Below are 12052 nucleotides of genomic sequence, written 5' to 3'. Positions count from 1 at the left end.
TATGTCTCACTGTGGCATTGTGCCCTCCAGTAGTATGAAGTTATTCTCCTTCAGCTCTGTGGAGGGCTGCAAGATTTACTTATAAATCTATTGCTTGCTGGTGTTTCTGCATTATGCCTCAGTTCTAAGGGGGTGGAGAGAGAGAATGGTGGCATGATTTTTGAGAGACAGTAAAAATGTAGAGAGCAAATCAGTGACAGCTTTTCCAGAAGTAGCTTCACTGGTATTGCTGAACAGGTGTTATGTGCTGTGGACCCACCACAGCTTTTCCTCAGGAAGCAGTGCTCTTTAGACATGTAAATAATAGTAGAAAAATGAGTACTGTTGATGCATGGACCAGAAAATGGTGATGTAATTTTCTGTGTGAATATGTAAAGAACACGCACACAGCAGCAAGAGAATAATAAAATAATAAGCCACTCATCAGTGATTTTGGAAGGACGAAATAGCTTTTTTAAAAAATTATTTAAAATCCTGTGTGTCTGAGTATATTTTTATATATATATATACACACACACACACACACAGATTTTCTAGGGTAGAGTCCTCATGTTAAAAACAAATCCTGTTTATGCTGTTTGTGGATACTGCTAGCACTGGCATGTATATGTATTTCTTCTTGGACTGTATAAATACTTCCACCTAAGGCTTTAGAGAGAGTGGTAACTTCCCTAAGGATATATCTGAGATCTTATTAATGAGATATCAATCAAGAAATGATAAAACAGTTGATGTTTTATTCCTTCATGGAGGAATTAACAGACATGAATCCTTCCAAAATATTTTTGAGGTATTGAATGTAAGTGATGCTTGCATTTTAGGGTGGAGATGTGTGCCAATTTTAAGTACTCTAGTTAGCCTAACGAGGTTTTTTTAATGTCCTATGTTTCTCTGAAATTTCTTTGCAGCCCTTGTGCAGTTATCATCTTGAAGCACTTGCAAAACAAGTTAAAAGTAACTTTAGTTACTATAGAATAGCTATCATAATGTCATTTTAATTATTTAATGATTATTAAGTTTTGAAATAGGTAATTTCAGTATTAAGCATGTAGTTGCATGTGGTTGGTTTGGGCCAGTTCTAATTTTCCAGTTGTCTTTTAATGTACCTGCCGCTTTAATAGAAGTTAGAAATCTATTTGAGGTAAAAGTCTTGTTCTGATTTTATTCTTGGATAAATAGTTGGGTTTTTTTCTTTAAGTAGGATTTTATTGCACTGAGAAACTTAAACTCTGTTGTTGATATCTATATAATCACAAAATTATTTTTCTTTTCTCCCAGTGGTTCTTGGCAAATTTTTCTTACCAAGAAGCTCTGTCAGATACCCAGGTTGCCATAGTTAATATCTTGTCTTCAACCTCTGGTAAGTTTTTATTTACACCACGAGATGCTCTTTATAACATAAAAATATTTTTGGTTACAGTGGACTTGTGTAATGATGTACCTGTGGTTTTGGGTGAATAGTAATGCTTAAAGCCATTGAATATGTGCATTTAAAAATTTCATTATGTAATTGCAAGAGTTTAGGCTATCTTCATAATTCCCCTGCTTTTTATTTTCAAGTTGGTGTGTGTGTACTTCTGCGGTTATGTCTGTGTATTAAAGAGATATATGAGTGTAATAGGTTTGATGGAAAGGTGGTATAATGTTTTATCAAAATAGATACAATTCAGAGTAAAGTCGTTTTGCTAATTACTGGTTTTTAAAAAAAATGGGTTTAGGAGTAAAGAACTTAAACCATATCATAAAGTGTATCATTTGCTTTCCAGGTTTTATGCAAGGCTCTAATATGAACTTTATTTAAATTATGTGCCAGTCCATGTTTTGAGGAGTAATTTTTTGTTATTTTATAAAATCAGTTTTAAAAGCACAATTATGTGATTTTTCACTGACTTCTCAGGCTTATTGCAGTTTATTTTGTTAGTATGTCTGGCCTTTCTCAAAGTTGAGCATGTGTTTGCTCACCTGAGGATTCACATCACAAGGTGTTAGTTTCATAATAGTTCTGATTAAAATCAGGCATGCTAAGGTCAAGTAGTTAAGTATGTAAAATACAAAGAAGAAAATGTCTGTGCAGTTTTCTGAACAAACTAGTAGCAAAACTTGATTGTATAAACTCTTCTTAATTTCTCTTGCAGGGCTTTTTACTTTAATCTTAGCAGCAGTCTTTCCCAGTAACAGTGGAGATAGGTTTACCCTGTCCAAATTATTAGCTGTTATTTTAAGGTAAGATAATGGAATAGAACATTTGGTCAAAAACTCCCTGATACAGTGAGAGGACAACTAAACCTCCTATACCTGTGGTATCTGTGTCAATATATGATATACTTGGCTTTTTAAAAAAATCCTTGTTTCATAGGTAATTTGAGCAAGTGAATTAAGTCTTCTTCATATCATGAACAATTACCAAATCTCATGCTCCTGTAAAATTAGATTAATCAAGTTTCTGTTGAAAGGATGTGAACTTACTTTCTTGTTGTTTAATTATGGTTTCTTGATTGTTGTGTAGATGGGAAAAAGGAAGAGGCTTGACATTCAGTGGTGTTAGCCTGTTTCATTAAATGCCTAGTGCATCATTCAAGGAAGCTAAAAGTGGGGGGTTTTGGTTTTAGCTTATGATCAGGCCTTAGCAATAGAGAATTCCTTTTGGCTTTTCCAAAAGTGGGTTTTGATTAACTAAAAATACCTAAAGATAGAACTGTATTTTTGTATTTTGCTCTCCCTGTTTTTCTGTCTTTGTAAAAACTTCATGGATTTAAGTAGTGTTTTGCATTTCTTTTTTGGTAGCATTGGTGGTGTGGTACTTGTTAACCTTTCTGGATCTGAGAAATCTGCTGGAAAAGATACAATAGGTATTTACTCAATTTTTTTTTAATCCTACAATATGCAATGAGTACCATCTTTTGACAATACAAAGTAGGTCATCTAGCAAACTGTGTATTTCTTACTCATGTAACATTTCACAATCTGGCTTTTTAGTTTCAAATTCTGAAACTGAACGTTTATGATGATTCCCCCCCTTGCCTACACCCCCACCCCCCACCCCCGCCCCCCCATGTATATAGCTTAATCGGGAAAGTGTTTATGTTTCTGAGCTTTTTGCATTTTTCCACGCTTTTCATATAGTAATGGATTCCGTAACAGTTTATCTCTGATCTCCGATAGATGTATGTTTAGGAGAGTTGATTCTGGTTTGTCATGTCTTAAATGCGTGGGTTTTATTCATCTTTGCAGGTTCCCTTTGGTCTCTTGTAGGAGCAATGCTGTATGCTGTGTACATAGTAATGATAAAAAGGAAAGTAGATAGAGAAGATAAACTTGACATACCAATGTTCTTTGGTAAGACTAAAAATAACTCTACTGAAAGTTTTAATTCAGTGTGTGATTAAATTGTTGTTTTCAGGCACTGAACTGTATATGAGTGGTAAAGGGGCTCAGAAAAGCCAAGGAAGCAGAGAAAGCCTATTGTTCCCATGGTTATGAGTACTTTAGAGACTGGGTGTGTTAATTGTCTCTTGTTTACAGTCTTAACAATGAAAGATGACACTACCTGTAGGAATGCAGGCAGCCCCTTTGACTCAATGAATTTTATTTTATTTTTTTAAAATTTTTTCCAATTTCAAGCCTGTAAATATCTGATGTAATTGTTGTTTGTGAATTTCAAGTAAAGTTTCTTATATTCCTTTCCTTTGAAAGATTTAAAACATCGCTTTGTTGCTGCTTTTATGTATGCATGTTGTCAAAATAACAAAGTTTAGCTGAGATTTTAGTTCTGTTGAAGGATATTTATTGTGATTTACTTAATACTGTTTTTATACTCAGGTTTTGTAGGGCTGTTTAATCTGTTGCTGCTGTGGCCAGGGTTTTTCCTGCTTCACTATACTGGGTTTGAAGCATTTGAGTTTCCCAATAAACTAATATGGATGTGCATTGTCATTAATGGCCTTATTGGAACAGTTCTGTCAGAGTTCCTCTGGTTGTGGTATGTATTGCATGCTTCATATATATTTCACATAAATTGTTTTACGTGTGTTCTCAAATGTTGAGATGTCAAATTGTCTAGGAAGGATTTTTTTGCCCTTTTTTTTTTTTTCTTTTTGCTGTCCGTATCTGCAGTTTGAGATAGAGGATGTCATTCATCATATCATAATGTCTTGTTTAAGAGCAACAGCTAACTTTAAAAAGCAGGCGATGTGGTCTTGTAGTATTTATTAAGATACCGTGCGCTTAGCTCATTCTAGAAGTAACATTTTAAGACAAAAAGACTTTGTGGTACAGAGTTGCAGTAGTAGTAGGAGAACATGAATTTCTGTTGTAACAGTTCTTCAGTTTCCAAGGCCGTGTGCATGATGGATATATATGAGTCAGAATCCAGTATTCTGTAGTTGACGTATTTGTTTAAATCTTCAAAGACTTAATGAGCCAAATCTCATCAGAATGCATTAATCTTGAAGAGATGGCAATTCATAAATTAGCCTAGCTTTTGTTTAGCAATTTAATTATATGATAGTCTGGATAGGTTAGCAACAGAGGATTGAACATAAGACCTGTAGTTGAATGGCTCAAAAGCTTTAGCAGACTTAAACCTTTGTGTAGCTGTTAGAAGGACAGTGTTATTAGAGAACTGTTTGGTAAGTCAAGGTTCCCAGCTTGAGAGAGTTCCGGGGATCTGAGCTGCTTGTGGGCCAGCATTAGGTTAAAATAGGGGTGTAACAGAAAATTCTACAAGTTGAAAAGTCCCATTTTATTCTGTAAACACTGAAGATGATCTTCCCAAAAGAGGCCCGCTTCCATTGCAATGCGGTAGCTCAGTGGAGGGTGTGAGTTTCAGTGGTAAGTTTTTGAATAGGTGTGGCAGTTTGAGCTTTTGCCTGAGGACCCTTGGTGTGCAGCCTCTCAACTCTGGTAGAGAGACTGGAAAACCTCATGGGATAGCTACTCTGAAACAGAGACATCTGTAATTCTACGATCCTAGATTCAGCAGCAATAGTACAACAAAAGATCTAGGTGGAGTTCCATGAAAACATTTTTTGGGGGGTTTTTTTGTTTTGTTTTTTTCCAGATAAAGTTTAAAGTTGTGTAGGAAATTTAATCATGATGTTTTTTTGTTTATTGGCAAACACTTACACCAGTCCTAGTTATAAATGCATTGCAGCATATGTTCCTTTGTAATTTAATCTGTTTATTGATGGAATATTTTTGTGATGTTAATGCCATCCTGTAAGATCAGACTACAGTTCAGTATCAGTTGGTAAAAAGGTTAAGTTTAAACATAGGCAAAATAACAAATAAACAAAAAAAAACCCAAAACCACCAAACTTGACTCTTGTCCCAAAATCAAGTAGTAGCATAGGGTTAAGTACACGGCTGTGCACACGCTTTTTTATACACATGCTATTTGTGTAATTACTCAGAATGATAATCCAGTCAATTAGAGCTATTTATATTTCCAGTTCCTTTTTCCTAGAATTTTGGACTAGGACTAATTTCAGAGTTTGTGCTGACATCATCCTTTTACCTGTCCAGTGTGGTCCTCTACTCTTTCTTTGGGACTGAATATCATCTAACCTACTTGTTTACTTCACCCAACCACATACTGCCAACTAAATGATGTAGTGGTAGATGTGTGGGGTTTGGGTTTTGTTTTAAACTGCTCATAAGTTTTCATTGGATTCTGTACGGTTTAGTCATTTATGACTGCATTGGGTTGACCGTCACTGGAGGCCAGATGCCCACCAAAGCTGCTCTATCACTCCCTTATTCAGCTGGACAGGGGAGAGAAAACATAACAAAAGGCTTGTGGGTTGAGATAAGGACAGGGAGAGATCACTCACCCATTACTGTCATGGGCAAAACAGATTCAACTTAAGAAAAAAATAAAATAATCTAATTTCTTACCCATGGAAACAGAGTCAAATAATGAGAAATAAACCCAAATCTTAAAACACCTTCCTCCCACCCCTCCCTTCTTCCTGGGCTCAACTTCACTCCTGATTTCTCTACCTCCTCCCCATCAGCAGCACAGGGGGACGGGGAATGGGGGTTGTGGTCAGTTCATCACACATTGTCTCTGCTGCTCGTTCCCCCTCAGGGGGAGGACTCCTCACACTCTGCCCCTGCTCCAGTGTGGAGCCCCCCTCGTGAGAGACAGCCCTCCATGAACTTCTCCAACATGAGTCCTTCCCACAGGCTGCAGTTCTTCATGAACTGCTCCAGTGTGGGTCCCTTCCACAGGGTGCAGACCTTCAGGACGAGACTGCTCCAGCGTGGGTCCCCCATGGGGTCACAAGTCCTGCCAGCAAACCTGCTCCAGCCTGGGCTCCTCTCTCCACAGGGCCACAGGTCCTGCCAGGAGCCTGCTCCAGCACGGGCTTCCCATGGGGTCACAGCCTCCTTCAGGTGCCTCCACCTGCTCTGGTGTGGGGTCCTCCATGGGCTGCAGGTGGAATCTCTGCTTCACCATGGACCTCCGTGGGCTGCAGGAGGACAGCCTGCCTCACCATAGTCTTCTCCATGGGCTGCAGGGGGATCTCTGCTCTGGTGCCTGGAGCACCTCCTCCCCCTCCTTCTGCACTGACCTTGGACTCTGCAAACTTTCTCACATGTTACTCCTCTCTCTGGCTGCAAAAGATACTCCTTTTTTTTATTTTTTTTTTTTTATTTCCCCTTCCTTCTTAACTCTGTTATCCCAGAGGCGCTACCACCATCACTCATGGGCTCAGCCTTGGCCAGCGGTGGGTCCGTCTTGGAGCCAGCTGGCATTGGCTCTGTTGGACATGGGGGAAACTTCTGGCATCTTCTCACAGAATCCCCCCCAGTAGCCTCCCTGCTACCAAAACCTTGCCATGCAAACCCAAACCAATGGTGTTGTGGTGGACAGGTTAGTTCTAATTCAGAAGTAGTCAGTGCAGAGTTACAGAAGTATTGTCTTATGGTATAGAAGGGGATTTATAATACTGGGGAGGAAGTTTGCAAAAAAGTAGAGTATCTAAAATGCTTTGTTTCCTTTCTGTTCCTTTCTCATCTGCATACATTTTTCTTTGTTTTAAAGACAGAACAATGCAAAGTGATTGCAAATATCCAAACTAGTCATTTTTGCTTGGCTGAAAGTCAGCCTTACGGGAGGACCTAGTGGCTTGGTTTGGGAGTACTTTTCTAGTTTAGAGAAACACATGCATGAAGTAATGTTCCAGCAAATGTTTTCCAAATGTGTGTTCAAATCTTTCTGTTTAAAAGGTTTTAACAAACTTCTGTGAGTTGAATTAGAATAGCATTTTCTTTAGTGAATCATATTTCATGAATATAGTTTCAGTGATGCTGCATCTGTTTAATTTTTACAGTAACCAGAATAAAGATTGAGTAGGTAAAAAACAAATTTCAAAATTCTAACAAAAATTGCAACTGTAAGATTTTTTTTTTTTTCCCCTCCTTTAAAATTAGTTGTGTGTGGAACTGACTGCAATTCCACAAAAAAGCATAGCATAGCTGGTACTGTTTTCAGTATTTGTCAAGGATGAGAATTGCCGTTATCTTAATAAATAAATAAATTCTGGATTCCTTTGAAATAAGAGGCTGACTCAGTAGTGGGCATTACTGAATTTGAATTGGGTAGATACTGCTTTGTATTTATTTTCTTCATATAATAAATAGCCTGTTACATAGAGGAGTATTTGCTAATAAGCTTCACTATGCTTGGTAACTTTTGGCTTGGTCAATCATAAAATGGGAATTGCAGTTTTTTATATTGGATGTTGTGCTCTTCACTTGGTATCAAAATGGCTCAGGCTAGTCATGTTTTAGTATAAACCTAAGGCTCTATAAATGAAAAGCCAAAGATCTCAAGAGCTCACGTGTTCTTTTAGGTATGTCCTACATATACTTTGAGATTGTCTATTGTTATTATTTTTTTAAAAAAACTTCATTCAGTAAATCAGTCATTTGCAAACTAAATATGACTTGCAAAGGAATTTGGAAAAAAGGGTCAGTTTTCTGTGGCTCTTTGAGTACTACTCTGACATATGCATGTAGTTTTGTTGTAATAATTACAATAAATCATAATGTCTTTTTGTGACTCAGTGATCTAGAGAAGTCTTAACGATTTTGTTCCTGTTTAGGAAATCTGATGAGACCACTTGTAGAATGCAGAGAAGTCTTACTGAGACTCCAAAGAGTGATTTCAAGGGTGTATTTTTAGTGAGATTTAAAAAGCACAGTCTGTTAATTTAAGAATTTGTCTATTTGTAAAAAGTATTTTTCTTTTTGGGTAGGATTTCTAGACATCAGTAACCTTTCCTTTTTAATTAACCAGATTGGGGCAAAACAGATTTAATTGCTCTAAGATGGTATTAAACTATTTTAAAATGGAAACAAAATGCAGATTTTTCTAGGTGAAGTCACTACATGTAAAGTAGTGAATTTTCCATCATCTCGAAAGGTTTGCATGGGAATTAAACCTCGCTCCAGAAGACATCAATAGTCTAGTTAAGAGTTCTCTGGAGTTTTACAGATTTATGATAGAGTGTGAGTATCTCAATTTTTGATTATTAAAACAAACAATGGCTAACAGTTAAGCTTGATCAAATACCATCTGCAGTTTGATGTATTACTTTAGTTGTCTTTTAACTTTTAAATAAGACTTCTATTGTTATTTTTATTTCTCTTTTAGGGGCTGCTTTCTTACCTCATCACTGATAGGCACACTTGCGCTAAGCCTTACAATACCTCTGTCCATAATAGCTGACATGTGCATGCAAAAGGTAATGTGCTACTAAGTTTTGAGCATTATTAACAGAATTTCTTTGAATTAAATGGCAGTGTTATTTTTAACAATGTATACATATATGGGAGTAGAATTATGTGCCAGGTAATGTGTTTTCTGGGCTGAAAATAGTGAATTAGTCAGCATTTGAGCACCTTGGCCTCAATACAGTTTGTTACTGAAATACAAGAAGTTCTTTACTCAGGTGATAAATCTTTATACGAATTAGGAAGCAGTTTAATCATGTAATAGTTTGGCTGAAAATGATATCAATAAAAATGGGCAAAACTGACCAAACTTAAAACTAACTATACAGTACGTCTTCTGAAATTTTGAATAGACTGGTGGTCATTTTCTTCCAGCTGCTGCTTGCTTACACTGCTTTGATGTTCTTTTGAGGCTTGTAGCAAATGCAGTTATGCTTAGTTTGTAAGCTCTGTACAAATAGAAGTGTGAAGTATGAGAAGAGAAAAATTCTGACTGCCTAGAGCATAGGTAAACTGAGCATTCTCTGAGTAATGGCCACCCTGAAGCAAGTGAGGTTCGTGCATTATCTGTGGTGGTTCAATTTATGACTTGTTTTCAATCATTATATTTGAATTTTTCTTTTGAGGTTTGTACTTGTTTGTGCAAGACTGATGTATATACAGTCTTGCACTTAGAATGTTTCCTGCCAAAAAGAAGCTTTATTGCTCAGTGTTTTCACAAGCAAAGTGTGAATTCTAATGAGAACTTTTTGACTTCTGAAGTTTTCTGGCAGGCATGTAAAAATAGGGAAAAAGCCCCACAGAACTTGTATTTTACTTTCACTTAATGTCACTGCAGATTTTTGAAAATAAAGTGGAAAAAATAGAAGGTTAAAAATAAAAAAGGAAAGTCAAATTGGAAAATAAAAGGAGAGTCAAACACTGAATAAATATTTGTGTAATGAACATGTGAGATACAATATGTTTCATATTAGCTGAATATTTCAACATGGAAGTACTGCAAAACCTTGCAGTGATTCCAACAATAATAAAGCATTCGTTGATAAGATAACTGTATTTGTGTTGCTGTTAAAGTATATGCAATATATACTTGGGACATAAATTGTAACAAGAAAGTAAGTAACTAATGATAGGTATTAAGGAGACAAGGGAAAGAAATCTATAGACTTCTGCCCCAAAAATTTACTTTAGTAAGGTGGAATTAGGTTTATATGAGCTAAAACTGCTAGAAAAAAATAAGAATTTTGTATGTATATATGTATGCACCTATACTTATTTAATAGGTGTACGTGTGTGCATGCAAATATATTTTTAGAGATGTGTGTATATATATATAGTTATGTATATCGATATATGAAAAGCTTAGGTTGTCTTCTGATTCATCTAAACTGTCCCCTGGAATACATTGAAAAATGGAATATGCTTTTCTAATTCTTAGTAAACTATTTCATCTGTAGGCTATTTAATCTGAGTAAACACAGATTCCAGAACTTTTAAAATTAATATATTCTTCATGTACTCATGCAATATCGAGGCATTTGCAATTGCAGAAACATCTTTAAGGCTCTGTTGGATGACCTTCAGTTCACGTTGGTAACGCAAGGGCAAGTTACATGTCTCTCATTTTTTTAAGAAAGAAACTGCTAGTATTAGAAGCACAAACGAGTGACCCTAATTAAAGGCAAACTCCTGTAGACTTTGAGGTTGGTTGTACAAATATATTTGTGCAAGTATGTCTCTGTCATACAAACATCAAAATATCCCAACCTGAGCCCTATGCTCACTGAAATTTCAGGTATCCAAGTTAGTCTGATTGAAATTTAAGCTTCCAACTTCAAGCTTTCCAGTGAAGTGCTTCTGGTCAGCCTTATCTTTACACCAGATTTCAGCTTTCTTGAAAGGAACCTACATAAGAATGCCACTGGCATGGCTAATAATGTAAAGATTACAATATGAATATATGCAGTCTTTATATAACTGCCAAATGGTGTAATAGTAATACAATATGCAAAATTAGTAATGTTCTGGGTCTTTATGGTCTAATAATCTGAATCTTAAGAAATTACAACAAAATTTTTAACAAGTATTTAAATATTTCTTTTGGTAACTTATCTGTGTATGAATTTCCATTAGAAATCAGCAAGGATAACATAAGGCTCTAACAATTGCAGTTTATCAGATTTTTGAGAGTGCAGGGTATCAATACTGGTGCTTTTTTCTCTTAAGTCTTCAACTTTGGAAATTTTCTCCACAAGAGGGAGCCGTGCTTATGGGTCATTATTCTGTTCTTGTTCTTGCACCCTTGATTTCTCTAACCTGTAATTTTAAGCATTAAACAGTCTCATATGGTCACTTCTGAATGTAGGAGTAGATAGATACAAGTAGTAGTATAGCTACAAGTAGAATTTAGTTTAAATTTAACAAATAGTGTGCCCTGCCTTTTTTTTTTAAATTAAAAAGAGAATTATTGTAAATTTCCTGTAGCATAGTCTTTCTATGGGCATTGATTTCAGAAGGTACCATTCAGTGACAGTATATTCAGAGTGAATAAACAAGTCTTTCAGGTGAGATCTCTTTTTCAAAATTTTTGAAGTGTCTAGGTGACTTTCTCATTTGTACAAGCCAGACAGTTAAAAGCTAAAAATGAGACTATTTGGAAAAAGCAGTCCTCATCTACACTCAGTGCAAAACAAACAATATGTTCCATTGTAAAGAACGGATCAGTGAAGAAAGGTTATTTGTTTATTAGAAGTAGCAGTGGTTATAGAAATTGTACCAAATAACTTACAGAAGTATTTGTACTATTTCACCCAATTTAAAAGAACTGAAACGTCATCTCAAACTCACAATAATAATTATTGCAAATATACAGTATCCAATTTTTTTTTTTTTTTTTTTTTTTTTTTTACTCTTGAGTGAATGATGTTTGTGTTTTAATTCCAGGTGCAGTTTTCCTGGTTATTTTTTGCCGGGGCAGTCCCTGTATTTTTTTCTTTTTTCATTGCAACTCTGTTATGTCACTATAACAACTGGGATCCAGTGATGGTGGGAATCAGAAGAATTTTTGCCTTTATTTGTAGAAAACATCGAATTCAGAGGTAGGGCTGTCACAAAGTATAATCCTAACTCTTCTTTAGCCTTGCCAATAGCCTATACTCTTTTATAAGCCACAGTACACATGCTGTATTTATTTTTATCTATTTTTATGTTCAAGTGTATTCAGGCGTACTGATTTCTTAATAGTAGTAGTTGCCAGTCCATTTATTAACCTATGTAATGCTCAGAAAATGGAAAGATGTGAAGTCTGTTT

The 12052-nt window shown here is 35.9% G+C and overlaps 1 protein-coding gene across 6 annotated transcripts in view; it reads left to right on the top strand.

The window, feature by feature from the left end:
* Positions 1-12052, top strand: part of SLC35F5 (solute carrier family 35 member F5) — a 37355-nt gene that overhangs the window by 16003 nt on the left and 9300 nt on the right. For all 6 annotated transcript variants that reach the window (XR_008577599.1, XR_008577600.1, XM_054829612.1 and 3 more), the window contains 7 exons: positions 1279-1360; positions 2136-2223; positions 2785-2849; positions 3232-3336; positions 3820-3979; positions 8663-8753; positions 11686-11840. Coding sequence is in view for 4 of the 6 variants with exons in the window: in XM_054829612.1 (XP_054685587.1) it covers positions 1279-1360; positions 2136-2223; positions 2785-2849; positions 3232-3336; positions 3820-3979; positions 8663-8753; positions 11686-11840 (746 nt within the window). In the remaining 2 variants the exon portion in view is untranslated. The remainder of the gene's footprint in view (positions 1-1278; positions 1361-2135; positions 2224-2784; positions 2850-3231; positions 3337-3819; positions 3980-8662; positions 8754-11685; positions 11841-12052) is intronic.

This window comes from Grus americana, chromosome 6, assembly GCF_028858705.1.
Source record: "Grus americana isolate bGruAme1 chromosome 6, bGruAme1.mat, whole genome shotgun sequence".
NCBI classification, from domain to species: domain Eukaryota; kingdom Metazoa; phylum Chordata; class Aves; order Gruiformes; family Gruidae; genus Grus; species Grus americana.
This window is presented reverse-complemented; position numbering and strand designations above follow the sequence as displayed.